This window comes from Stegodyphus dumicola, chromosome 1 (genome assembly GCF_044657685.1).
Source record: "Stegodyphus dumicola isolate Sdum_Otavi_A_Nest chromosome 1, ASM4465768v1".
Lineage (NCBI taxonomy): Eukaryota > Metazoa > Arthropoda > Arachnida > Araneae > Eresidae > Stegodyphus > Stegodyphus dumicola.
The window spans coordinates 134,863,890-134,891,612 of NC_140768.1; the positions used below are offsets into that span (position 1 = coordinate 134,863,890).

A 27,723-nucleotide genomic window follows, 5' to 3' on the forward strand; every position below is an offset into this window, starting at 1 on the left:
AATAAATAAAGGACTCCTACTGTGTCAGCCTGGATTGTTCCTGTATTTAATGTGACCTCAGTTAGTAACTGGTTTGTTTGTGTTTGTGAAAAAGAGTGCGTTATTTATTTGGAATTAAAGAACTACTTGAAATATGTCTATAGAAATCGAATCAGCTGAGTAAGAAAATCAAATATACATTCTTGTTATGTGAATATATACAGTGGTAGCTGGATACCCGTCATTAATAAATTCCAGATTGTTGGTTGGATGTATACTAACAAAAGATTTCCAATGAGAAATAGAGAAAAAAAATCTATTGTTATAAAAAAAATTCTTCTGTTATTGGTGTTATTATACTATTTAATACTAAAATGCAAATGCATTGGGTGAGGTGCAAAATTAATTAGAAATATATTTCAATAATAATACAAACATTTACATTACCTTTTTTATATTAATCTTTCTTGCATACGCTTAACATGATGCTTTTTTTTATCAACCTGAACTTAATTGTATTAAATAGCAATTTTAATCAATATCAAGCTACCGGCTAAGGGCTTAATCCTAGTAATTGGTGATCTAATGATGAGCAGTAAAAGAATCATAAATTAAACTTACATATGCTTTATATCATGTTTTACTACAAAACTTATCCATATATCACTATTACCATTGGCAACAAAAAAGGCTCTGTCACCAACAGTTTCTTTGAGAAAGAAAACCAAAATATATACTAAATACTATACATAAATATTTTCTTATCAAGATCAAAAGGAATTTTTTAATGAGCTCTAAGACCTCTGATTTTTGTTAGTCAAATCCCAGATACATGCCGTCTTCGCAATTTTCCAGAATCTCTTTTTCACTTCCATGGTGATTCTAATAATATTTGTCGTTGCTTGGCTCTTCTCATTGACTTTCCTAAAATTCACTATTGATGAATTTATAAAAAACAGTATGCAGATAAACACAAAATCAATTGAAAACTCAAGAGTCATACCATGGGTTTTTTACTGAATAATAGCAACAGGCGTACTGACGTTCTTAGACAGTCATAGCTTTGTCGCAAAACAGGTAAACAAATGTAGTCATGTTTCATTGAATTGAAAAGTCCATGAAAATATTCGTTTCCAAATACATCAGATGCTCAGTTTGATATATTTCAAAATGGATGAATGCTGATATACTGCTGTACCTTTATTCCTGAAATGTGTTTTAATTTTAAGGAAATTCATGTTTTTCTTTCCTTGTTACTTAATTCAGTAATGAAAAATATGTATTCATTTTGAGTGTTTGGCTTGTATTTATTTAAATTCATATAATATCTCACTTAAACCATGAAAGGACAAAATTGATTTTTATCGGATTAAAACAAAATATAATGTTTTAGGCTTACATGCTGTAACCTTGTTTATAAAAACACGTTATGTTTGTTTGTAAATGTGGTTTTAACATGTAGGTTTAAAATATTTTAACTACAGGTGTTAATTTATTCTTCAACATGCATATTTTTATGATTTGGCCAAAATGGTACATGGCTCAATGTGCTTATATATTGAGTGGCCGATAGCAATTTGTAATGATTATTACTTTATCAGTTATTTACTTTTCAATTTGTACAATTTCTACTAGTATTTTTAATTTCTACTTTCCTGATAGATATTCTGGGTTGATATTAATTTTATGCTTTTATCTCTCTCTCTCACACATTCTAATAATTTCTAATAAATTATTGTTTTATTACTTAGCTGCTTTAGTGCAAGTTTTAGGCATTTTAAATTACTTATAATTTTTTACTTTTATATATATGAAAATTTTTCGCAATCAATTCTCATCAGATCAACTCGATTTGGTGAGAGAAAACGATAATGGATTGGTATTGGAAAGTCCTAACTATGCAGTTAGAAGAATGACACTCGAAGACAGGCGTGGTTGCTGATTTTGGAAACATTTTATTTCTTGATAATGCACATCATCACTATAGGTGCCACAGTATCACCACAATTTTATACATCTTATATTTGTTAAACAGTGGATGACAATTGGAAAAGTAAATTCTGCATGACTAACAGTTAAGTGATGCAGTGAAAATGAAGCAGAAGCGAAGAGAGAGGGAGTTTAATGTCCAGATGTTGGGCTCGGATTTCATCAATAAGTACACATCAGAACCGCAGGGAAGTTAAGTTAGGAAAGTTATTACTGTTATTTTTAAATTAAAAGCAGAAATTAAATGGCTATTATTAATTTATTATTTGAAAGATAGATATTTTATATTTTTCACACACACACACACACATGGCATATGGCATGTTTACATTTGATTTTCAAAAGAATTGCTTTGTAATTATATACTATATAACTTAACTATTTGTTTGGTATTTTTTTTTTTTTTTTTTTTTTAATTTTAGGGTAGTTTATAAAAAATTGTTTTAAATAATGATTTTTCCTTTTTTTTAGTGTTATTCGTCTTATTCAGCAATATTTGAAGGAAAATAATCTTTCTAGAACTTTGCAGACATTGCAGGTATAAGAATTAAATTTATATAAAAAAATTATAAATTTTAATAAAAGTTTTATTTTTTCTATCATTTATTTTTATGATTTTGCTTTATTTTCTCTTTCTAGGAAGAAACTTCTATTTCTTTGAATACTGTAGATAGCGTTGATAGTTTTGTGCAAGATATCAATAATGGTCATTGGGACACAGTACTTAAAGTAGTGCAGTCTTTGAAATTGCCAGATAAGAAATTGATTGACTTATATGAACAAGTATGAAGAAGTTTTGATTTAGAAAGACTATTATCATATAATCTGGGATAGCTAATACTTTTGAGCAACTTTTCTACTTTTATGCTGTAACCGCAAGCATTTGACAATTGTGGATACTGTAAGGTTGTCATGCATGGAAAATATTATTGTATAATTCTTAGCCTTTATTGAAATAGGATGAAAATTTCGTACTTTTGTCGTAAAGTTGCACTGTGCATAGTTGCAAAAAATCGGCAACATGCCACTGCATCTGCATAGTTGTCGAAATTTGTAATTTAATTGATCAGTTTGTAGCAAGCAAGTTTTAGATGTTGCCAAAAGGCTTTTGGCCACAACAATGAAGCACTAAAAATTTCAACACTGATATCTGATAGGCTAAGAAATATATAATAATACAGTCAAAAGTCGTTAATTCGGACACCCTTGAATGAATGTTTGTGTAAAGGAATGAATCTTATTGAATTAATACCGGATATCATAGATCGTTTTAGGATGTATCCGATAGGTACATTCAAAAGTCGTTAATTCGGACACCCATAATCCGGAATGATCTATAATCCGAACCTCAAAGCTTCAAACTTCCTGCGCATGCGTCGCGTTGACGCATGCACATAACGCCTTTACTGCTGAGAATATGCTTGTGCACTTGCACAAAATACGTTTATGAGTGCGCGTTTAATGTATAACGGACGGTATAAGCTAGGCTAAAATTATTTAATTATCTATTGCAGTTAATGTTGAAGATTGCGTTGTTCCTTAATCTTCGAATTGGATACGGCTTATTATTTTTTGCAGACTGTTAGAGCAATATTATAAAAGTAAGCTTGAACTTTCGATTATGTCAAATAGAATTTCCGATATATATTTACTAATATGTAAAGGATATACAATGCGAAAGTATCTTTCGGAGTCCATTAAACAAAAAGTGGAATTGCTGCAAAAAATGGATAAAGGCATATCCTTTGTTTATCTAAACTTTAATGTTTGTTTACCTAAACTTTGTTTATCTTTAACGCCGCGGCGTGCAATGAATTGGAAGTTGATCTGTCAGCACTATCCTTATCTTCAGGGCAGATGTTTTTATTTTATTTGGCTTATAATTCCTTACTAAATGTAGTATTTCATCTCGATGTACTTCGTCTTTGATATGATTTTAATCAAATTCCTTGTCATTATAATTTGCTTCTGATAGCGAAGAAAGTGACAGAGGTTAATGAAAACGAAAAAATTTCGATTGACAAATTAAATCGGTATTCTCAACACAGCAATTATAGGACTTGAACAGCAGAACTTTGTAACTGAACAAGAAATTATGTCTGTTTATAGAATTAAAGAGAATGTATTATCACATAAAAAACGAAGCAACTTAAACAACTTACATTGAAAGAAATGTTTAGTAAAGTAAACAAATAAATATTAAGCTTTTTTTTTTTTTTTTTTTTTGTAAATTTTGATACCCTTTAGATCGTAATTGTTCTTTATATTATAAATTACAGGTTTATATTTTTAATTTTATAATTTCTGCATGCCATCTTACCAGATTTAAACTGATGATCTATAATCCGGAATCGCCGAAGTCCCGACGAGTCCGGATTAACGACTTTTGACTGTATTATTTTTTGAATGGAGGAAAAACGAATGCACATTTTTTTTTAAAGTGATTCGTAGAAAAATTGCTCAAAACAATTGGTTATCCCAAAATTTTTTCATTAATTTTTGTTAAATCTGCAATTGATGGTATATAGTTAATAAAAATTAGATTTTTGATATCACAGTCGCATGTAGCAGAAGAGAATATTGAACATATCTTTGAAATTCACCTTATTATATAAAAATAAGAAGTCCTCGATTATGTAATAAATCAAATATGTGAAAGCATGAAACTTTATATCGTATGAATTGCTTGGAAGTAAGAATGGGAAAATTTAAAAGTAAAAAATAAATCCAACTTTAAAGTTGTGCATATATTTTGAGACTTGGTGATAAGCTTAAACGAAATTAAAGAATGTTAAATGAAGCTGGATCAATTATTTCATTGTTTTACTTTACAACATAACTCAAACTTTGTGTAACATTAACCAAGTAAATCAAGTCATGAACTTAAATCAAAAACTGTACACAATGTTTGGGATGAAAACATTGTTAAATATTATTAAATATGAATAAACATTGATCAGTTGTGTGCATCCACCTCACATATACTTTTTTTGCTTTGCCTTTTTTAAGATGTGTGTCCATAAAAATTGTAATTTTACAATGTTTATTAAATATAAGTTCAAAGTCAAATTAATTCTTAATATTATTTTTTGTGTAAATGTGCCCTAAATTACAAAATAGAAGTACAATATAAAAACAGGGTTGCCACGCTACCTGGAGAACCGGGAAATGTCAGGGAATTCGAAAATTGACCAAAAAATTCAAGGAAAAGTCAGGGAATTTAAGTATTTTTGTCAAAATCTGGAAAAGTCAGGGAAGTTCATACAATGATCCCGCCAAAAAAAGCGATTTTTGCGCCGACGTCGGAAGAGATAACTTTTTTAGCGAATTGCGTATCACGTGAGTGTCATTCGGGCAGCTGGCATAGAGCCAATTTTCGCAGCTCCAATTTGATTGTCTTTTAGAAAGGCAAAGCAAGTTTCCCGCAACTTTTGGTTTCCAGTATTCTCGAGAATCGCATGTGCAGTGCATGAACTAAAGAAAGTACCTGTTCTCGTAAAAAACAAAATGGGTTTAATCTTAGTATACGGTAGCATGGAGGTTAGAATCAAAGAATATGTATTGTAAAGAAGGAAAACCTCTCTGCAATAGACGTGGCTCCGTTACATCATAGAGGGAAACAGCTGTGCATGCGTGATATATCTGCTGCCAAAGCTCGAAACCGGTGTCGAAGTTCGAAGGTCACGTTATCAAGAGTTCATTAAATGAATATCCTTTAAAATTTCTTTAACCACTTGCGCTAAAAAGACGTGCCACGCACGTCGAGATGTTTTTGTCTCAAACTGCGAGCGACGTGAACACCACGTCGATAAGCATTTATCGCAAAAATGAAAATAACATGGTGCACACGTCGCCTAACAACGAGATTGTTTATTTCTCGAGTTACAGCTCTGGATTGCACTCGCAGATGCGGAGCGGCGTAAATGAGACACTTTACCGCTTGCTATTTTGTAGCGCACGGCACCGCAACCGTGAAGTTTAGTCTTAGCGCAAGTGGTTAAACTCTAAAGGAAAAGAAAATATTTTTTGGTGCAAGTAAATTAATTCATGGGTTAGTAATTTTCAGGGGGGGGGGGAAAACTACAAAAATCCGTTTTTAAAATTATTGCAAAAAATCTAAGAAGAAACGTCCTTTGATAAAACCTTTCTTCTTGGATTTTTCGCAATAATTTAAAAACGGATTTTCGTAGCTTTCTTTTTGTCAAAGAACGTTTCTTCTTAACACATTTCTCAATTTCCGGTACACATCGTGGAGAGGGAAATTCTGGCCGCCAGGTTCCGTCGCCAAATCCCTTGGCATATTTTCCCTCCACATTCTATCGGCGTAATAGCATTTTACTTATATGGAACCTTTTCTTCTTTACATAGACCAAAGAATTAGAGATTCTTTGCATAGACGTTCTTTGGTTAGAATAATCTCCATGTATGGTACAATGGGATTTGGCGTCATGATGATGCACAGTAAACGGGTCATTTTGGTCTTGGCAACAATTTTCAAAATCGTGCCAAAGCCTTACCGTATACTAGAATTTTACCGCAAAATCTTTTTAAACTTTTTTTTTTCTTTTTAATAAATACCTTGCCATTTTGCAGTAAAATAAAAAAATAGTAATCTGTCATCTAGGCTAACCATGTAATATAACTATATTCGCTAAAATATCGTTGATTATTCTAATTCAATTTTTAAGTAATTATCTTTATTTTTATGTTATTCGTATAATTTAATGATTCTTCTTCCCTCTAAATTTATTTATTATTAGTAAATAATATTTCCAAATTTCAGGAAATTTTCTCTGGCATAATCTTGAAATTAATTCTAGCAGTATGATGACATACCATCACGAAATTTAATGCACATATTTTTTCCTTATGTATGCTGCGAAATAAATATAAAATACCTCAATTTATTAAAATAGATTTCATTCTTTCGTTTAGCTGCAGAATGTCTGCAAAAAAAGCCTTATTTTATTCCAGATTGGGAAGATTCTAATCTCAATCTTCAATGGAGAAAACAACAACTATTATAATTATATTTGTGTTTTCAAGTGTTAAGGTGCTTTTTAAGAACATACCTCACACAAATTAAATTTACCTAAAATCTAACCTAACTATTTAGCATTGTGTTGTGATTTATAAGGACCGGATTAGCCTCGTGTTGAACTGGTGATGATCACGAGTAATAATTAAATAAAACATACATTTGTTATCCAATTTATATATCTTAAATTTTATTAAGTTTCTTAAGTGGAAAAGTAAACAAAATTATCAAACAAAGTATACCAAGAATAATTAAGAATAAATGTCCTCTGGGATTTATTGAATAATTAAGTGAATTTGCTACACAATACAAGTAATACCATAATTAATTTACCTTTTAGTGTAGCCAAAGTACATTACGCGGATAGACTGGAATTTTCTTGAAACACACCTGGAAAACCTGGAAAAGTCAGGGAATTTCATTCCCCTGTTTGAGTGGCAACCCTGTAAAAATTTAGTTGCTCATAATAATCATAATCCTAAATAAATTTTTGAAGAGGTAAATTAAGATTTTTAAGTTCAGTGAAAGCAGAGTCCTCCCCCCACACTTTTAAATGTATATTTGTAGAATTTTTACAAATGTTACAAACTGAATAAAAGTAATTTTTTTTTTTTTTTTTAAAGTAGTTAAATACTTTAGTGTGATAAAATAATTTAGCTTTCTGTTCTCAGTGGTTATTTACCATAAAAAAGCATTTAATTCAATTATTCTCATAACATCTGAAAAGAAAGTAGATGAAATGTATACCTATCTTAAATCATCAGCACCAGGAGCATTGGCATGACAGTTTCTTGAGGGCCCTGGCCTTCTTCTCCAGTTCTTAATTATCCAATGGCAAAATCTGCAGCCAGGTAGTTCCTGCATCTTTTCTTAGGTCTTCCGCAAGCAGGAGTTGCATTAAAGACCTTAAAAACCATTACATCTGTGTTCATTCTCAGTATGTGACCTGCCCATCTCATTCTACTTAATTTTGTGGATATAATAATATCATCATCTGCATAAATTTTGTAGAGTTCGAAATTGTACCATTTACGTCATATAATTATTCTCCGAAACAGCACCAAAAATAGTTCTTAGAATCTTCCTTTCAAAGATCACCAAGGCTCTTTCTTCCCTTATAGTCAAAGTCCATGCCTTTGACTATGAGGGACAAAAGACTGATTTTATTAATACTTTGTATAATAGAATTTTTATCCCTTTCTTTATTAGATAGCATTTCAAAAGAGGCTTTAAACCAAAGAAGCTAGGATTTGTGACAATAATCATTTTTCTGATATTCGGATTAATATCATTTTGACAGTTAATTTTGGAGCTCAAACAGATGAAATTTTTCACAGATTCAAGTTTAAATTGATCGGTCTCAAATATTTTAGGTGTATTTTCCTTTTTACCACAGTGCATATATTTAGTTTTTCCCGTATTTACTCTGAGCTTAATTTTCCTCTCTGAATTCTCTAGTGCCAAAAATGTTTCTCTCAACACAACTGTAGATCTTGCAGTTATGTGTGCATCATCACCATAAGCAGAATATGAATTTATTTATTAAATAAAGTACAGTCGATTCTGGTTAATCGGATTACATCGGGAAGCAATCCTTTTGGTCCTAATAACTGGCTGGTCCGATTACACGAACATGTCCTGAGACGGGATGGGCTATATGTAGCAAACAGTAAATGTACATGTAAATCATGTACTAAAATGTAATTATGAACTTTATGGTGCGGTTACACACATATAGCAAACATACATATACAAACAAGAAATACAGTCGGACTTTTTTTCATTGAGAAAATTAATTTAGAAACAAATTCTAAGAAACAATCTCCACGATACTCAGCATGCGAAGCACAATAAAAACAATTTCTTACCAAGTTCCAGTCAACATTTGAAGAACTTATCCAACGTGATCTCTCACGTTCTCTTGACAGATTGCACATGAACGAAATTGCCACAAACATCTCACGCAGCAGTGGGACTGCTTTCATTTCCCTCCTGCATGATATACCGACGCAAAGTTTCAATGCATTTCCTCGCATCCTGTGTTGTCACTTGCACCAGCTTATTAGCGGTATCATCATTACTTTCTTGGTCTTCCGATGCTGTTGTATATTTCGCTGCAATGATTGCAGTGTCGTAATCTTCATTTTCATTGTAGCATTGAAGCTCGTCAATGGATAAAAATTCTTCGCAATTTTGTACCTGTTGAAGTTCCACATGTAAATCATCATTTGCACTTTCAATGAGCATGTCCACATCCATCTCCAAAACCAAGTGCTTAAAGCCACAGTGAGAAAACAGTTCTGAATTGTCTCACTGCTCACTTTTCACTGTCGGCCACAAATGTAACTGCTTGTAACGCTTCCATTTTTTTTAAAGTTCCTCCTCGTCCTTAGCATTGTGCCCATTCTTCTCACAGCTCATTCTCTTGTTTTATCAAGTGCAAAATTGTAGTCTTTGCCAACCCGGTTATTTCCACCAACCGATGCTGACTAGTATTTTGTGGTTGTTGCTTGATGTTATCCAGGAAACCAATTTTTTTCAGCTAACGTCAAGTCCCATCATGGCATTGTGGCAGGGGAGACAAGACACGCGCACAGTTTACTGACTAAAGTGATCTGAAGAAACCTTGGTGTTTCGGGCTCAAGATGTTGAGGTCAAGAGGGAGATAAAATGCTTGCCATTCAAAGCTTTGGCACTAAAATCAAACCAAAAGGGGATGAAATGATAGCTTTCTCGTGTAAACTTTAATCATGATTGACAGGCGGAAATTCCTTTCAGGTGGAGCCAGACACTCTATTGTTCATTTCCTCGAAACTCGGAGGTGCAGGTCAAAGAAAATGGTGTGTGTGTTCACCTCCCACCGGTTTTGCTTTTGTCATGCACTTTAAGGAATTCCTGACCTTTGATAAAGCATTTTCCTGGGGAGCTGCAATTACAGATCCTCCTATATGTCGCAGACCGCCTGTACATCCTCTGTATGTCTCCGACTTGTGGCTTATGTTCCGTATTCGCTCTCATGTTTTTTTTTTGTCTGATTAAACAGAATTTTGGTCAAAATAAGCAAATAATAGTAGGCTTATGTACATAGGGTTTTTTTTTTTTTTTTTTTTTGGTTCTTTAGGATTTGGTCCAAAAAAGCAGCTGGTCCGTTTATCCGATGGTGCAATTAACCGGATTCGACTGTACCTCTTGTATTAATACCACCATATCTTATAACTTTCTCCAGGGCTAAATTAAACAGGAGGCATTCCAATGCATCCCCCTGCCTAACTCCATAGCAAACCTTAAAGGTGGTAGATGTTTCTCCTTGAACTTGTATCTCACACATGGTTTCGGTTAAAATGAGTCTCACAAGCTTAATTAACTTGGTTGGAACTTTGAACTCAGGTATGCCTTTTAGAATCTGAGCTGTATCAATGGCACCATAGGCTGCCTTGATGTCAACAAATAAATGATGAATTCAATTCCATACTCTTTAGAGTTCTCCAGTATTTGTCTCAAAGTAAAGATTTGATCAACTGTGGATCTTCCTTGTAGTCCTCTATAATTTTCCCAATTCAGTATGTTCCCCCTTTTGTGTACTATTTTAAATAACTGAATCACATTTTAATCATTTTGATGAACATTTCTATGGTATTTTCTATGACAAAAGTTTTGTTATAGCATTCCATTACGCATTTTAGAATTTAGGTATGATACTCTACATCTGATTTATCATTATTCACAGCAGTAGTCATGAAGTAATATATAAAAATATTCAGATTGTTTATGATGGTGAATTGAGTTTATATTGCATTTCATGTGATACTGACTATAAGTATTTCAAATTATTTAGGTTGTTTTAGAGCTTATAGAACTACGTGAGCTTGGAGCAGCACGTTCCTTATTACGTCAGACAGATCCTATGATAAAACTGAAACAAGAAGAACCTGATCGCCATATCCATCTGGAGAATCTTCTTGCACGTTCATATTTTGATCCTAGAGAAGTATGCTTCTTTTATTTAACAAATTGTATTTTCTCTCAAAATTTGTTTGCAAGGATATATTTTGCTTGCTAATTATTTAAATATGTTCCATGTGAATAAGTAAAAGAATTCTAAATGAAATTTGTGTTGTAGAAAATATTTATACTTTACAAAACTGACATTTCTTATTGTTTTTTGAAGTACAGAGTGAAATTATGATCCAAAAAATTCCTGAAATTATGATCCAAAGAATTCCTTTGTGTGAGGATTATCAATCTGTTAAAAAATTTTTATATATTTAAATAATTTTAGTGAAATTATATGTAAAATTGTAGTATCTCTTGTATAATATAACATGAAATGTAACAAAAAAGTGCAGCTCCACCAGAAAAATAAGGTTACAGAGCAAGTCTATTTAACATTGAGGTAAATCGCTTTCTTGCCAAATTTGGTAACAAAACACCGAAAGACGTCAAAATTTGCGACCTTTTGGTAATTTCGAGAACTTGAAAGTACTGGAAATTTCTTGGCAGCCAAAAACTATGTAAAACCAGAGAAAGCAATACTTCTTAGCTATTTAGTTCAGACATAAATTTGGAGCATTGAGAGGTCTCCGTTGGAAACTTTGACTTTTAGATGCACTTTGCATTGCATTATATTTAACATTCTTAATTGCATTATATTTAACATTCTACTGATTGTGCTCTGTGATACTGAGAAGAGCTGTATGAGTACTTTTGTGAAAAGTTCCAGAAATGTAAAGTGTTTCTTATGGGAAAATAAATTTTATCAAGCTATCATCTGTTCTGTGTGCATCTAATCCATTTAGAACCTATACGCACATAACATGTCCTGTGCTCTGGAAAGCTGTTAGACTGCTAACTGAAAAAGAAGGATAATATGTGCAGAAATTCACAATCCTGAAAATTTTAAATTTTGAAAGAAACTCCATTCTGATGCAGCTGTTTCGTTACTATGGGAGTAATGTTAAAAAACTTAATTTCATTTCATGGCTTCAAGGAAAAATCTTCTCCTATAGCTTTAAGAAGAAAAGTTCTTATTGAAGTTATTTCTGGTATTCAAGGATTTGAAAGTTGAAGTTAAAAAAAAAAAAAAAAAAAAAAAAGCCTTAAAGAATTAAGAATGATGGAAGCTCTAGGATTTTATCACGTCAGAACATTTGCTCAGTGACTCGAGGAATGAATAGAAAATATTGGAAGTAAGGGTGGCTACATTGAAGGACTAGATTGCATTGCATGAGTTAATAAGTGTAGAATTTTATTTCACTGTGCATTGATAATTCATTATATGTCAGTGTTAGGAATTAGACTGAATTAATTAATTATGCAAAGCACTCTAGAACTATGTGTAAGAAGATATGCTTTTTCTATGATTCTTTTATAATGCATAGTTTATCCTTAGATTTAAATGACTTCACTCGCATGGTAAGATGTATATCCTGTTAGATATTTTTGATATACAGTGAAAATCTTTTAAGACGAAACTGAGGGGACTGAAATATTTTTTTGTGTTAAATGATATTGAAAATAAAACATGTTCAACAAAATTAGGTTTACTAGAGTGCATTTTATTTACATAGTTATGTATATGTGCACTTATTTAATAAAAAATCAATGAAACAAAAACATCCACAAGAACTTGATGAAATTTAATTCAAAACTTTCAAGTTTTTTGTAAAACAAAACATTTATTGCATTTTTGGAAAATAATTTGTTATTCTTCTTTACATTATCTGTTTTAGCATCAAATTTGTAGCAAAATTTTCAATGTCGTCCATTTTGTTATTCGTTTCACCATTTTAAAATGTGCGTCTAACTAACTGCACATTCTTTTTATGATGTTCCTCATTTTGGAGGACATGGGAAAAGAAACTGCATTATTCATTTCATTTTCGTCATTGGAATCTGTATCAATGATATTTTTTTAGCTTTGAACAAACTCCAAAATGTGTTTGTCTGCCGTAATTGGGGCTATATGCACATTGTCATCAACTACTGTAACTAATTCTTCCCATAATACAGCAGGACAGTCCAATAATACAGAAACTTTATCAAACATTTCATTAAATGTCGGCTCAGTTTCAATTGCCTCCTTCTCCATTTCTTTTGGCGCCAAAGAATCTGATACGTTTGAGAATCATGCATAACGAAAACAATTTTCATTCGTCCTTGGAGTCACTGAATTCCATTCAGAGTGCAACATATGAAGAGACAAAGGCATGCAAATTGCAACACATGAACCATCTCACAAATTTTCACTCACACTGCGATGTACTCGTCACCGAATTTCAAAGCCAACTGATGAGAGACGAATATTTGTGTGGCGTTTGTAGGGGTAGAAGGTGAAAGTAGTTTAGATAAACAAAACTGGCTCGTGTCACAGGCTATTCTGAGGGGGTAGAGTAGACTTTAAGGTACCCCTTGTATTATGACGAAGTTGTTTCATTTATCGCCAAGTTGTTGTTTCATTTATGGTAGCCTGAGTAGTTGAATGTTATGGAAACCCTATTGTGACGTAATCGGGTGCATGATTCTGGGAAATTTTGAATCATGGGATGTTTTGTAAACGTTTTTGTGGTGTGTATTAAAACCATTTAGATGGATTTGAATGGGTTTGTAGGAAGAAAGGTTCAAATGGTCACTATGTGAAGCGTTCGATCAGAAAGAGTACCTGGTTTGAAAAAAGTCATTTGAGTATGATTGATATTTTGATTTTTACGTGGCTCTGGGTGTACGAAGCGAATTCGAAAATCATGGTAAGTGAATATTTGCTTTTGGTAGTGCTTAAATGTATAACATGTTTTTCCTTTTTTATGTTTTTTTATTGTTTGGTTTAAAATGTATTTTATTGAGATAATGTATTTTTTGTTTGCCTATATTGTAGACTTTGATGCTCTTTTAGGCTTTGATTCACTTTTTAAGTGAAAATATATGGATGTGTACATGGACAAAGTAAAGGAAGTGCGCAATGCCAGTTTGTGCAATTCTGGGATTTTTTTTAAGTGAAATAGGTCAACATGTACATGGATAAAGTTAAAAGAGTGCGCAATGCCATTTTTGTGCAATTCTGGGATTTTTTTTAAAGTGAAAATAGGTCGACGTGTACATGGATAAAGTCAAAGGAGTGCGCAATGCCATTTTTGGGCAATTCGGTGGGGGGGGGGGGGGGTAAGTGAAAATAAGTCGATGTGTACATGGATACCGAGTTTGTGCAATTGTTTTGTCTTGTTATTTTGGTTTTGTGTAGCGGCGATTTTTGGAGCAAAAATTGTCAAAGCATTGCACAAAATCGGTATCCATCTACTGCCAAAAATCGCCAAGTTTCGCCAAGGGGTACCCTAAACTATACTTTTACCATTCTGAGGGTATTTCAAAGCCAAGTTAGCCTCCTTTCTACGAACCACTTCTCTTTCATTTCACACCCCTCTTAAATCTCGCATGCAAGACCAGTGTTTTCTGTATTTTTTTTTCATTCTCACAAAGGATATCTTTTTGTGTTAAGCGATTTTTGTTTCATGTTAAGAAAAACAAAATGCATGAAAATATATATGTAGTTTGTCAGGACTGTTGTATTATTTCACGTTAACCAATATTTCGTCTTAAGCGTTTTCATGTGAAATGTATTTCACTGTACTTATTAATGCAACCACCTTAAAAATCACCAAATTTTTAGAAAGTAGTAAACCGTGGCAAATTTGCATATAACAGTTCTTCAGACAAGCAGCATTTTTTCATATGTGTTCTTTTTTTGTGTGTTCTCAATTTTAACCATTTCCATCCACAAATTATATTTTTCTCCCCTTAAACTCAGTTTTAAAATACCTATTAATGATGTTCATCTGCAGTAAAATTTCTGCAAGAATGCTACATTTTGTTCCAAAAAGCAATCATCGCAAAATTTTGATCAGATCAAAAGAAACAGAAAATTTTATTTAAAATTAGTTTATTGATTGATTTTCACACTGCAAACCTAATAAAAATATAACATATGTGTTTAATAATATGTATGTATGATACAAATTTTTTTTTTTTGCAATTTAGTCGTTATTTTTCTTCTGCAAAAAATTATTCGTGCTAAGATGGCTGTGCTGATATGTAAGCACCATTTTTAAATTCACCAAGTTTATATACTTTTCTCCATGATGTGACTGTAGTACAGTCAAAAGTCTTTAATCCGGACTCGTCGGGACTTCGGCGATTCCGGATTATCGATTTTTCCGGATTATAGATCATCAGTTTAAATCTGGTAAGATGGCATGCAGAAATTATGAAATTAAAAATAGGAAACCGTAATTTATGAAATAAAGAACAATTATGATCTAAAGGGTATCAAAATTTACAAAAAAAAAAAAAAAAAAAAAAAAGAAGCTTAATATTTATTTGTTTACTTTATTAAACATTTCTTTCAACGCGTGCATGCTTAAAGCATACATTACGCATAGTCGAAATTAGAAAATTGCAACCAGAAAACTATTTGATGTGTTTTCGTGATATTTATAATGAATTTGATTTAAATCATATCAGAGTACATCGAGATGAAATACTACATTTAGTAATGAACTATAAGCCGAATAAAATAAAAACATCTGCCCTGAAGATAAGGATAGTGCTGACAGATCAACTTCCAGTTCATTGCGCACTGCGACGTTCCCCTCAACGCAGAGCAGCGTGAAATTGATAAACAGATTTCGGAATGGTTAAAGAAACAAAGGATATGCCTTTATCCATTTTTTGCAGCAATTCCACTTTTTGTTTGAAGGACATCGAAACATGCTTTCGCTTTGTAGATTTTTTGGCAGTATCCAGCATCAGAAATTCTATTTGACATAATCGAAAGTTTAAGCTTAATTTTATAAAATTGCACTAACAGTCTGCAAAAAATAATAAGCCAGATCCAATTCGAAGATTAAGGAACAACGCAATCTGCAACATTAACTGAAATAGATAATTAGATAATTTGAGCCTAGCTTATACCGTCCGTTATACATTAAATGCGCATGTGTAAACGCATTATGCACATGCATACACGCATATGCGCATGCGTGAACGTATTATGTGCTGACACATGCACAGAAAGTTTGTAGCTTTGAGGTCCGGATTATAGATCATTCCGGATTATGGGCATCGGAATTAACGACTTTTGACTGTAATACATACTTTTATTCAACCCCGTTTGAAAGAATTTTGGATACTTTCTGGTTATCAGCACTGTACTCCTAAAAAAAGTTACAAACTCACTGCCAACTTTATAGAGCATTTACAAACATTTTTCCATCTAATTTTTCATCAAACTATGTGCAAAAGGCAGCAGCCATTTTCAAAATGGTGTTGCACATTTGTAGAGTTGCCAACTCTCTTGATTTGCGACCGCTCTCCCGCCAACCCGATTTACAATATATTTCTCTTGATTTTTATGGAACTTGGCTTAATACTTCATTATATGAACAACAACAACAAAAAAAAAAAAAAAAAAAAAAAAAAAGTGATTTCGAGCGTCTGAAAGCAATTGAATTTTCTCTAGGTTATATCTAAAACACAGTCATGAAAGTTTTCCGCGTTTTGGCGGAATTCCACTTTTTTTAACATCACCTGGGCTGTTTCTGAGATCGATGCAGAACCGTTGAGAAATCGTGACCGGCAAATGTCGGGGGGAGGGGGGTAAACAGAGGAAATGCTCTCTCTCTCTTCCTCTTTTTTTTTTTTTTTTTTTTTGTAAAAAAAACTTTACATCATGCCAGAGATTGCAATTTGTTTCACATCAAGGCAAAGTAGGTAGGGCTTATGTGGAAAGGCAGAACTAGATGAGTACGAATATCGAATCAAAGAAGAGCAAGCAACCGTCAAATGAGAGCTGACTTCAATAATTTCAGCGATCAGTGCTGGCGCTATCTGTCAGACATACGGATACCCTACTGATGTTATCCAGAGCACGTACGAGTTTTAGTGTGTGTAAAGTGGCATACTGTAATTCGGAGCATAGATCATTATGTTATTTCTTTTTTGTTTGTTGTAAGTTTTTCAGTATGACTATCTTAAATGTGAATCATGAGCACAAAGCTCGGCGTATAGATAGTGAAGAAAAAAATAAGTTCAGATTTGCGTGGCTGAAAAACATCCTGAAAATTCATGTGACTTTACAAGAAATGGAAGTGGTCATTGGCAGTTGCATTCAGAAAGTGGATATCAGTGGAAAAGTGAAGTGTGCATTGTGTTCTGATCTAATATATTATGGAGAAAGGGGATATATTGCTATTAGCAGCCATATCAAAAGCAAAAAATATTGTGGGAGAGATGTAGTGAAAAGAGATAATTACAGGATGCCATCATCATATTCATCTTTGACAGACACAAATGTAAGCATGCAGAAGAGAAAAATTTTAAGAAAAATTAACAGCTCCAAGTATTCCGATTTGTAATCGAGTTTCCAGCTGAGAGGGTCAACTGCTCGGAGTTATGGCTGAAAATAATTTGCCTTATTCTGTAGCCCTGTGATAATTGATATGGCCAAAGCAATGGCATCTGATAAGAAGGCACTATCACAGCTCTCAACGGCTTGCACTACTGCTTCATATAAAATGAGATTAGGCCTCTCAAAAACATTTTTCAATGAAACTAAAGTTAAAAAGTTTAAATTTTCATTAAATATTGTTGAAGCTACAAGTAGTAATCGAATGAGAGTTTTGTGCATATTAGCCAGCTACTCCTCTACAGAACACAATAAAATAGTGGTCGAGCATTTAATATCTGTTAATGTTTTTAATGTGTCTGCTGAACAACTATTTCAAAAAATTTTGTCTCTTTTTGACAAAAATCAGCTGCCATTTAAGAATCTCATGTCTGTTTTGATGGATTCTACAATATAATGAGAGAATCAAAGTCTATATTAGAGGTGAGACTTCGTAATGAGAAGGCTCCTCATTTGTTAGATATTGATGGAGATTCTTGCCACCATATACATAATGCATCCTAGGTATTTTCTAAACCATTTGGTTTAGAAAATTCCTAGGATGCATTATGTATACATTTGGTGGGTGGGTAAAAGATTACCTGCGAGATATATATAATGACTTTAACTGGCCTTTTGATTTAAAAGAAAAATTAGAGGAAATATGTGTGATTTCAAATGTCAAGTATACTGCTATTGAATATTTTATTAAACACCGCTGGCTGTCCATATATGATGTTACGTTGAGTAATTTACTCATGTTTGATTGTTTAACCATTTTTTATATTGGCTTTTTAAATCAGCATGTTAGATTATTATATTTTAATATATGTTGCAGTATCTAAAAACAAAGAAATCTGAGCAATGAAAGCAAAGAACGTATTAAGGATATCCACAGCAAAAGCATTTAACAAATGATGGGAGGAAACAAAAAGAAAGAATAATTTCAAAATTATTTTATGACAGGAAAAAACTCCAATTAATTATGCATTTTTATGTGTCTGTATTGCCATTATTAAAAAAGTATCTTTGTGTATTTCAAAGGAAAGAGCCTTTAATACATAAATTGCATGATGAGCAGAAGCAGCTATTTATTGATTTTTTAGCACTGTTTATCAAGTCAGAATTTCTCCAAAATAAATCGATCTCAGAAATTTTGATTTTAGATACTGCAGATGAATCTCATGTTTTATCCCCAAAGAATATGTATTTAGGAGCAGCTACAATTGCACTTATTTCAAAAAGATTTAGTAAAACATATGTTAAAGAATTTTTTAAAAATTCCACTGAATCTTTCATCAGCTGTGCAAAATATCTGCAGAAGAATTTGCCATTGAACAACCCATTATTAAAAAGCATATCAGTAATTGATCCTACAGCCAGAGGTCAACTACAGTACCTTACATAAGTTTAAAAGATTGCCTGAATTAATCCAGAATGTTTTGACACAAGAAGACAAAATTTCATATAATTTAGAAGTGCATAAATACCAAATTGATAAAAAAATTAGCTTCACCATTAGATATAGATGGAAAAATAATGAGACTTGATGAGTGGTGGCCAAAGTATTTGCAGATGGCAGTTATCCAGCTTTATCCAAAATGGTAAAAGCTATTTTAAGTTGTTTCCATGGTCCACAAGTTGAGAGTGCTTTCAGTTCTATAAGCAGTATGTTAGACAAGGCGTGTGGCTGCATGAGCATAGACACATTGTCTGCTATACAAACAGTAAAATACAAATTTTTGAGTTACAATAAGTCAGCTCTGGAATGTTTTAAAAGGGATGACCACTTGCATTCTCCAGTACACAAAACTCTATGTAAAAATTTAAGGAGTGCTCATAAACTGTACAAAGAAGAGCTAGAGATAAAAAATGAGGAGCGAGAATCTAAAAAAAAGCAATTAAACGTTGCAGAAAATAAAGAAGAAACTGAAAAAGTATCAACGGATTGTATAAAAGCTGCTGAAAAGAAATTGAGACTAGCTCACAAACGGAAATTAGAAAACTTGGCTTCAAAAGTAGCAAAAAAGAAAAAGCTTTTTCCCTAAAAATTTTTAACCCACTGGGCGGCTCACATTCAAATCTATTTATGTCTCGAAAACTGCAGTAAAAATTAACTATGTTTACAATTTTTTTTTTTTCATTTAGAGTGAACCAAATTTGTCCTGAAAACGGCCCTTGTTAGATTTTCTTTCCCCCTCCTTGTAGGACGATCTCCAAGTCGTTTCACTTAAGTGATGGTTTCCTACTGTCCTTTGATTACTGCCTAGAGGCGATTAAGCAGATGGGCTGGTTTTGCCCTTACGGAGGAAGGAACACGTTTTGTGTCCATGCTTTGGTTAGACGAAAAAAGATATTTTTTTCTGGAAATCTAAAACAGAAAAGGGAGTTTTGTATTGCCTTGTTACTAATTTTGTGCATATTTCTGATCTTAATTGCTTATCAGAGCCGTGCCAAGATATTTTTTTACCTGAGGCAGAAAGTTAATGCGCGTCCATACAAAAATATAAAAATAGCTACATTTGTATTAAGCAAAAGTAATTGTATTAAATCAAAATATCATAATTCTTATAGCATAATTATACCATAATTCTTAAAGTATATTTTAATCATAGTTTTATAAATTCAGAAAAATAATGTAGCCAATTATTTATAATTTTCAAATGAAAACGTTAGAAAATTCGTTTTTGATAAATAGGAAATAACACTGAAATGCATATTGCATTAATTTCCGGGTTTTCTTGCAATTTTTTTGGTTTGTTTTATTGATTTAAGTTTGACGAAGCCTATTTCCCCTAATAATTACTGACAAATTAAAAAACATAATTAAAGTAATCTTCGAATTCGTATAGCCAATTTGGCGCCTCTTCTAGTGATTCACGTGAAGCAAGTGCCTCACTTGCCTGACCCTTTTCCCGGCTTTGTTGCTTATTAAGTATAAATGTTATTGATTTTTATTGCCTTTTGGTATTTTAATGTACGTTTATAGAGTGTTAATTTGCTTTTATATGCATATTTCAGTAATATAATCTTATGACTAGTGAGACAGTGTAGTTTAACTAATTTTCTGCTTTTGATTCATGCTATCGAGCTTTAACGCTAAGAAAAATTTATAAGAGGCTTAAAATACCTAATTCCTACTGAAAGCTACATGTAATTGATAATTAAATTACTATTAAAATAACAAACACATGCTCAGTGTCAGTCATTTCGACATAATGTTTGTAATTCATTTTACCACAAATTGATTTCGTTTATCTTGTTTCATATTTATAAAAGGGGAGTTTACCTTTATTCCATTTATTGGTTGATAGAAGTTATGAAATATTGAATATTTTGAAACAAATTTCAGTCATAATAACCTTATTAAAAATTTTCTACATATAGACAAGATGTCACAGATACCTCTCAGTTTCCGAACTAAATTACATGGTACTGAAATTTGGTGCATTTTTATGATTATTTTTGACAGAAAGAGTTACCTTATGTAAATCACAAAAGAACATTGTTTTAATTCTTAATTAAATATAGCACTTGTATTAAATTGCTAAAATTCATTGTTGGGAAAATCTCGCTCTAAAAAATTAGATACTTTTACCTTTCAAAGTGGAATTTTTGTGGTTTACCCTGTGCATAATGTGAGCACGAGTAAGTTTTTCTTAGAAAATCCTCCATAGAGGCATTCCTCCCTTTAGGCAGATAGCTCTCGCGTGCTTTGAAGGAAAATTAAAGGAAACCAAAACAAAAGCTTCAAAATTGGTGTTTAACATTTTTTTAGGTTCAAATACGCAAATTATTTAGAGATCTCAATTCACATTATCAAATGTTATTATTTAAATAAATAAAAGCAAGCTGAGGATTTCCATTTAAATTGTTTGTTTTAAAATAAAAAATAAGAACAGTAAGTTTTGAATAAATCTTATCAACATCAAGCAGGGATAGGAACATGCCAATGTAAAATTTAATATTAGGCCAAAAAGAATCGCTTTGACGTAGATTTTGAATTAAACTTAAATTCACAGGTAGTCAGAGACAGGCATTTCTTCAGTAGAGAGAAAAAAATGTTTCTGAAGTATTTGTGTATTTATTATATAAATGTTTTAATGCTTCCATAGCAACTGCTAATCGATAAAATTTATTTGATGAAAAGTAGGAAGTTTGCTTTTAAAATTCCGATTTTTCAACCGTTTTCAGTGCCATATGTGGCATTGAAAAACATATCTGGCCAGGAGGCAGAATAATGGCTGAAAAATTCTTAGACTTTAAAGAGGCATCGAACAAGAAAATTTAGGGATGGCAAAATTCTAAGTATATGGCACTTGACAACAAATATTTATTGGACGGCAAAAGTTTTAGAATGTAGAGAGCTGCAGAATTTAGGCAGGGCAAAATATTTTAAATTTATAGAACATCGGTCAATAGAATTAAGATCCCACAGCGATTGCACTGAGAAGCAAAATGTCTAGCATCAACCTGCTTCACTTCTCGATTATGCGGATGGACGCAGATTAACTTGCGAAAGCTCAGTGAAGCAAGAGCTATACATAATGCAGCTATTTACGATTTCTGCTATAATAAACTGAAATTTAATATAATAATTTAACACTATATATCAGTTTACGAAAACATGATGATACTTTTGAGAAATTTTCTTTAATTCCCCAGTACATACCTGCCAACTTTTACGAATTTTTCGTAATTTTTACGAAAATGCGTTTGTCTTTACGATTTTACGATCGTAATCCATTTTTTATGATTTTTTTTCCTTTTTCAAGTGTTTTTAGTGATTTTTGTCGAAATTTTAGAATTTTTCGCCAATTCAGCGATTTTTGCCAATTGCATCGTGTTTTACCGCCAACTACCGATTACTTCGAATCCAGTAACCTGCTGTTTCTCCCAACTCGCCGCTTAATCAGCCAATCCAATGAACTTGTTTCTCCCACTCTTTTCTTTGTGGGCGCCAGATTATTTTTTTAGCGTGGATTGTCGCATTCTGGTTTTTTTTTTTTTTTTTGTTTTTTTTTTTTTGTTTGTTTGTACGTGCTACGAATTTTCTTAATATGTCGTTGTTACGAAATGAGTTCAAAAAAACCGTATTCTCAATATTTTCGGCCTGCCTACAAAGCCGAATTTCCAACAATTAAAGAATCCTTCAAAGGAAATAACTATGCATTTTGCAACGTGTGCGTGTGTGACTTCATAATAAGTCACGGTGGAAGACGCGACATTGTGAAGTCTAAAAAGCATGAAGTTAATGCTTCGGCTTCGACAACGTCAAAGAAAGTGGATGATTTCTTTTCGAATTCGGGCTTTCATCCGCAGAGAACCCGTTGGCGCTTCGGGAAAGAACCCGTTGCATTTTTACTCGCCAAGCTCGCGGTTCATCGACGATGAGCCGCGTAAGCGTGATAGTTATTATTTTGTAAACGTGATTTTTAGTGCATGTAAATTCAAGTTAGCAGACAAAACAATATATTAAGCATATGGTAGTAAAAATTCACAGATAATATGCATGTAGATGTAAAACTAACCGGTTAAACGTGATATACGGAAATAAATTTGTATTAAATTCAAGTTAGCACAGAAAAGAATATATTAAGCATAAGACAATATATAAGCATTTATAACAGAAATAAAAAATATAAATTAGTATTAATGTACTGAAATTACCCGGTTAAATGTGATAAACGAAAAAAATTTGTCTTAAATTCCAGTTAACACGGAAAACAATATATTCCTTACACCAGCAGTGGTTTGCTAGTTCTGATGACCATGGTGATGCATCGAACTATTCTTCATCTTAGATAATCAATATTTTTTATTTCAATTTAATCATCTATTTATGTCACCTGCCATCCTCTGAAAGGTTATTGTTAGAAAAGCATTACAATATATTGTTAAAACTTTACGCCATAAAAATTGATTTATTCACATAATTTTAGATGACAATAACCAATAATAAAAATAAAAGCATTACTTAATTACTTAAAATGCACATGCATATTTTTGCGGCCTACGAAAACAAATTATTTTAGGGGTTTAAAACCTCATAGTTCTGCATGCTTACAGCTGTTAATAATTAAGAACACAACGTGAACAGCCGTGTTACAAATTAGCATTTACCCCTCCCGCCGTATTTTCTTCCTTTCATCCCGAACCAAGAACCGGCATCTATCTACGAAAATATTTCTATCTATTCATTGTTAAAAAATTCAGAAAAAATAATATAAATAAGAGAAGAATAATATAAATCTGCAAATGCGAACAACGACAGTGATAATTCAACAAAGTGAACGCGAGAGGAATGGTTGCAAACTTCGAACAAGCGAATAGGATAAATCCGCTGGGTTCCCAGGTTGAACTATTATCGCCAAAGTTGGCGATGTTTACATTTACCGGGTTCTCTGCGGAAGTGCTTCCTCAAATTCGGCTACGAATTTGGATGCCGATGTCATTTTGGCAGAGTTATTGTTTACACAGTTTGAAGACTTTGCCATTTCTGGAGAAGATAGACTTGATGTCCTCGTTGGTAGCTTAAAAAGAATAAAAAGAGCTGATGGAACACCAAAATATGATAGACTAGCAAGAGTTTTTTTATGTGCTATTCTCGTAATTCCACACAGTAACGCTGAGTGCGAGAGAGTCTTCAGTGTTGTGAAGAAAAACAAAACTATGTTTCGTTCTTCAATTTCACCGAAAACTCTAGAAAACATTTTAATTGCTAAATGTTATGAGGAAACTAATTGTTATGATAGGACATTTTCCAAAGAATTTTTGGCTAAAGCCAAAAAATGCACTCTAAATACATTGCAATAATTTTTTTGTGTAACATTAAGTTTTTGTTTTATGTTTCCTAATAAATTTTTTAGTTACTACTTAATTGAGATTTTAATTGAGATTTACTAATATAAGTACAATTTTCTTTTTTCTATTTGTATAAATTGTTATTTTTTTAATATCAAAGCATGATATTAATTCTTCGTGTTCTTCTGAATTTTGGAGAAATCTTCTGAATTTTTATCTTTAGAGGTTGGCAGGTATGCCAGTACACTAAAAAAAAAAAAAAAAAAAAAAAAAAAAAAAAAAAAAAAAAACCAATAGATTATATAATGATATTACTAACAAAATGATGCCGATGGCGTATTTAATTTTTACCTTTTTATTAATCTAAATAAATATGTCATTGACTTTTCCATAACTTATAGTTTTGCAATTTAAAAATGTTCAATAGTATAATATGTGATTATGGTATTTTTGGTATGGTACTATTCAATTAAGGCAAAGCACACGAGGGTTATCTGCCTAAAGGGAGGGATGTCTTCGTGGAGGACTTTCTAAGGGAAACTGGCTCGTATACACGTTACACATGGGGAAAACCACGAAAACGACCATGCAGCCAGCCCGTTCGCGGAATTCGAACCTCGGACCGAACTAGCAGTGTTCAGTGTCTTTACCGCTCGGCCGCTGGTGGGTAATATGTGATTATGAAAGCTGTGTAAAAGAAGAAAAATTCTTGCACATTCGTCAGGCAGCATACGATGGGTACTTGCTTGAGGAAAAGGATGCGTTTGTAAATGACTTTTTCAGGGAAAGTGGTTTGGTATATTCAACCTAAAATTCACCAAAATACCAAGCAACGAACGCATTCGCCGGAATTCAAACTTAGGCAAAACTACCAGTGTTCAGTTGCAAAAGAGAGTTGCATCCATGAACAGGCAACATGTCTGAAATTAGTATTTATTGCATCCAACAGTGATATGATTTTCTGATATAATTTAATGGAATATCACTGTAAAAGAATAGGAATCTTTTTTTTTTTCCTTTTGTAAGGAGATTTTTTTCCACTTTGTTTTCAACATTTGGTTGAAATGCAAATTAAATAAATATTTACAAATGCAGAATATTGGATAGCTATTGATGATTTCGAGATTCAGTTTCTGAAATCCATTTCATGTGTCATTTCCTTAAAAAGGTGATACTGAAACCAACTTTCGAGGAGTAAAATGATTACTAGAAAAGAGTTTCCGATTTCTTTCATTCTTTTATTCCCATTATAAATTTATCCCATAGTTCTTAGAATATTTTTCTATCCATAAATGATGATTTGCTTTCCGAGAAAATTTTCTGAAAAGAATAAATTACTTAGTCTTCAAACCATGGGAAAATCTTGCCATCGGCGGTACTTAATTCCCTTCATTTACTGAGATAACCTGCTTTGTTATAAGTATGGTACTTGTTTTCTGATTTTTACTGAATTTGCATGCTCAAAGCTATCTAAATAAAGAAATGCTATTGTGAATATCAGGGTATGAGTACATATATGAAAGTGTTATATATTTTTCAAAATTCCCCTGTGAGCTGTTTATTCTTAGGGCAGAAAGAGGAAAAAGCTTACATACATCGTCATTCCCGGAAACTAGACAGTTCGTTTTACCAAACAATAGAGTTTATCTGATTCCTAGTTGTAAAAGCTGACGGTTATAAATTGTTATATTCATGGCGGCCTTCAGAAGGCATCAAATTACTTCAAAAGTTCCGCTCCCTTTTCAAAACTCTCTTCTATTTGATATGAATAAAATCATTTTGTACGTTTCTAAGTTTATTGGATAAAATAGCGCATAGAGTAAGACAGCATTTGTATACATAATAAATTTTGTTGACAACATTATTTCGGGAGGGGGAGATACAGTTTAACAATAGCTGAGGTGCTTTAAATGTGAGGTTAGTAATGAAAACTCTTAGTTCTTTTTTTAAAATCCTTATGTTGAAGTTAACATTTTTGTTTTCTGCACATTTTGTACTTTAGCTTTCTTCAATCAGTTTTAAAATTATCAAACTTAAGTTTATTTTTCAACTTATATAATGGAGAGTGGCTCTGATAGTGAAGATGCACTACTTTCTTCAGATATTGAATCTTGCGAATCATCGGAATCTGATAGCGATTCAGAATCAAGTTGTGGCATCACAGATGTTAGAGACTGGTGTCAAATAAATATGCAAGATATTCCACCAGCTCCTCCAAGATTTCCTTTTCATGGAGTCCGGGAATCAAAGTATCGTTAACAAATGAAAATCCTTTGGAATATTTTGAACTTTTTGATGACGAAGAGTTTATTGTGTGAATGAAACAAATCGTTATGCTGGACAGTATTTAGATCGAATTGGACTAACACCATTGTCTAGATGTCAAAAGTGGACCAACACAAATGAAAGTGAAATCAAAGTGTTTTTGGCCTTATTACTGCTACAAGGCATCTTACGAAAACCTAAACAAAAGTGGTTTTGGACCACAAGGCCAATACTCAGCACGCCTTTCATCTCCAAAATTATGTCAGAGAAAAGGTATGCACTTATTATGAAATTTCTTCATTTTTCTGACAATTCATCAGATATAATGTCAGAACAGAATTTAATTCCTCAAAAACTGAAGAAAATATTTAATATTTTCAGCATGTTAAATAAAAAATTTCAAATGTTTTATGTTCCCGAAAGAGATATCAGTATTGACGAATCACTGTTGCCTTACAAAGGACGACTCAGCTGGAAGCAGTACATACCCTCCAAAAGGGCAAGATTTGGCATAAAAATGTTTCACTTTTGTGAATCAGCAAGTGGTTATATTTGGCGTAGTATCATATATACTGGAAAAGACACCAGTTTCGATAGTAAAAACAATGAATATGGACTCGCCACGAAGTTCTGTATTGTCACTGTTAGATCCTCTTTTAGACAGAGGATACTGTTTAACAGTGGACAATTTTTACAATTCTCTTGAACTAGCTGACATTTTAATACGGCACAAAACAGATATATACGGAACTCTTCGACCATCACAAAAAAATGTACCAGCGGTTTTAAAAGCAACGAAAGTTAAGAAAGGAGACATTATAGCTTTCCAGTGAGGAAAGATGATGGCACTGAAGTGGACCGATAAAAAAACAGTGTGTATGCTATCAACAGTGCATAACCCTGCAGTGATTGAAGTTAAATAAACAAAGCAAAATTGTGAAAAAGCCTTTAGTTGTCATTGAATATAATGATACAATGGCTGGTATTATCCTTCTGCAAGAAAACAGCAAAAACGTCATTACAAAAAAATGTTTCTTCACTTATTAAATCAACTTGTATGGAACACATTCATACTTTACAGTAAAAGGACAGGTACAATGTCTCATTTAGAGTTCTGCCTGCAGGTGATAGAAAATTTAATTCAAATCAATGCAAGGTAAAGTAATTACTGTCCTGCACCCTCAGTTGAAAAAAATATTTTGCGCTTAAAAGGCCG

General features: G+C 32.5%; 1 protein-coding gene across 1 annotated transcript in view; it reads left to right on the forward strand.

Annotated features, from left to right (window-relative positions):
- Positions 1-12: 12 nt before the first annotated feature.
- Smu1 (Smu1 spliceosomal factor) overlaps positions 13-27,723 on the forward strand; it is a 76,830-nt gene continuing 49,119 nt past the window's right edge. Inside the window, exons 1-4 of the mRNA XM_085820999.1 lie at positions 13-159; positions 2,440-2,506; positions 2,608-2,751; positions 10,842-10,994. Of these exons, the coding sequence (XP_085677125.1) occupies positions 134-159; positions 2,440-2,506; positions 2,608-2,751; positions 10,842-10,994 (390 nt within the window). The 5' untranslated portion in view covers positions 13-133. The remainder of the gene's footprint in view (positions 160-2,439; positions 2,507-2,607; positions 2,752-10,841; positions 10,995-27,723) is intronic.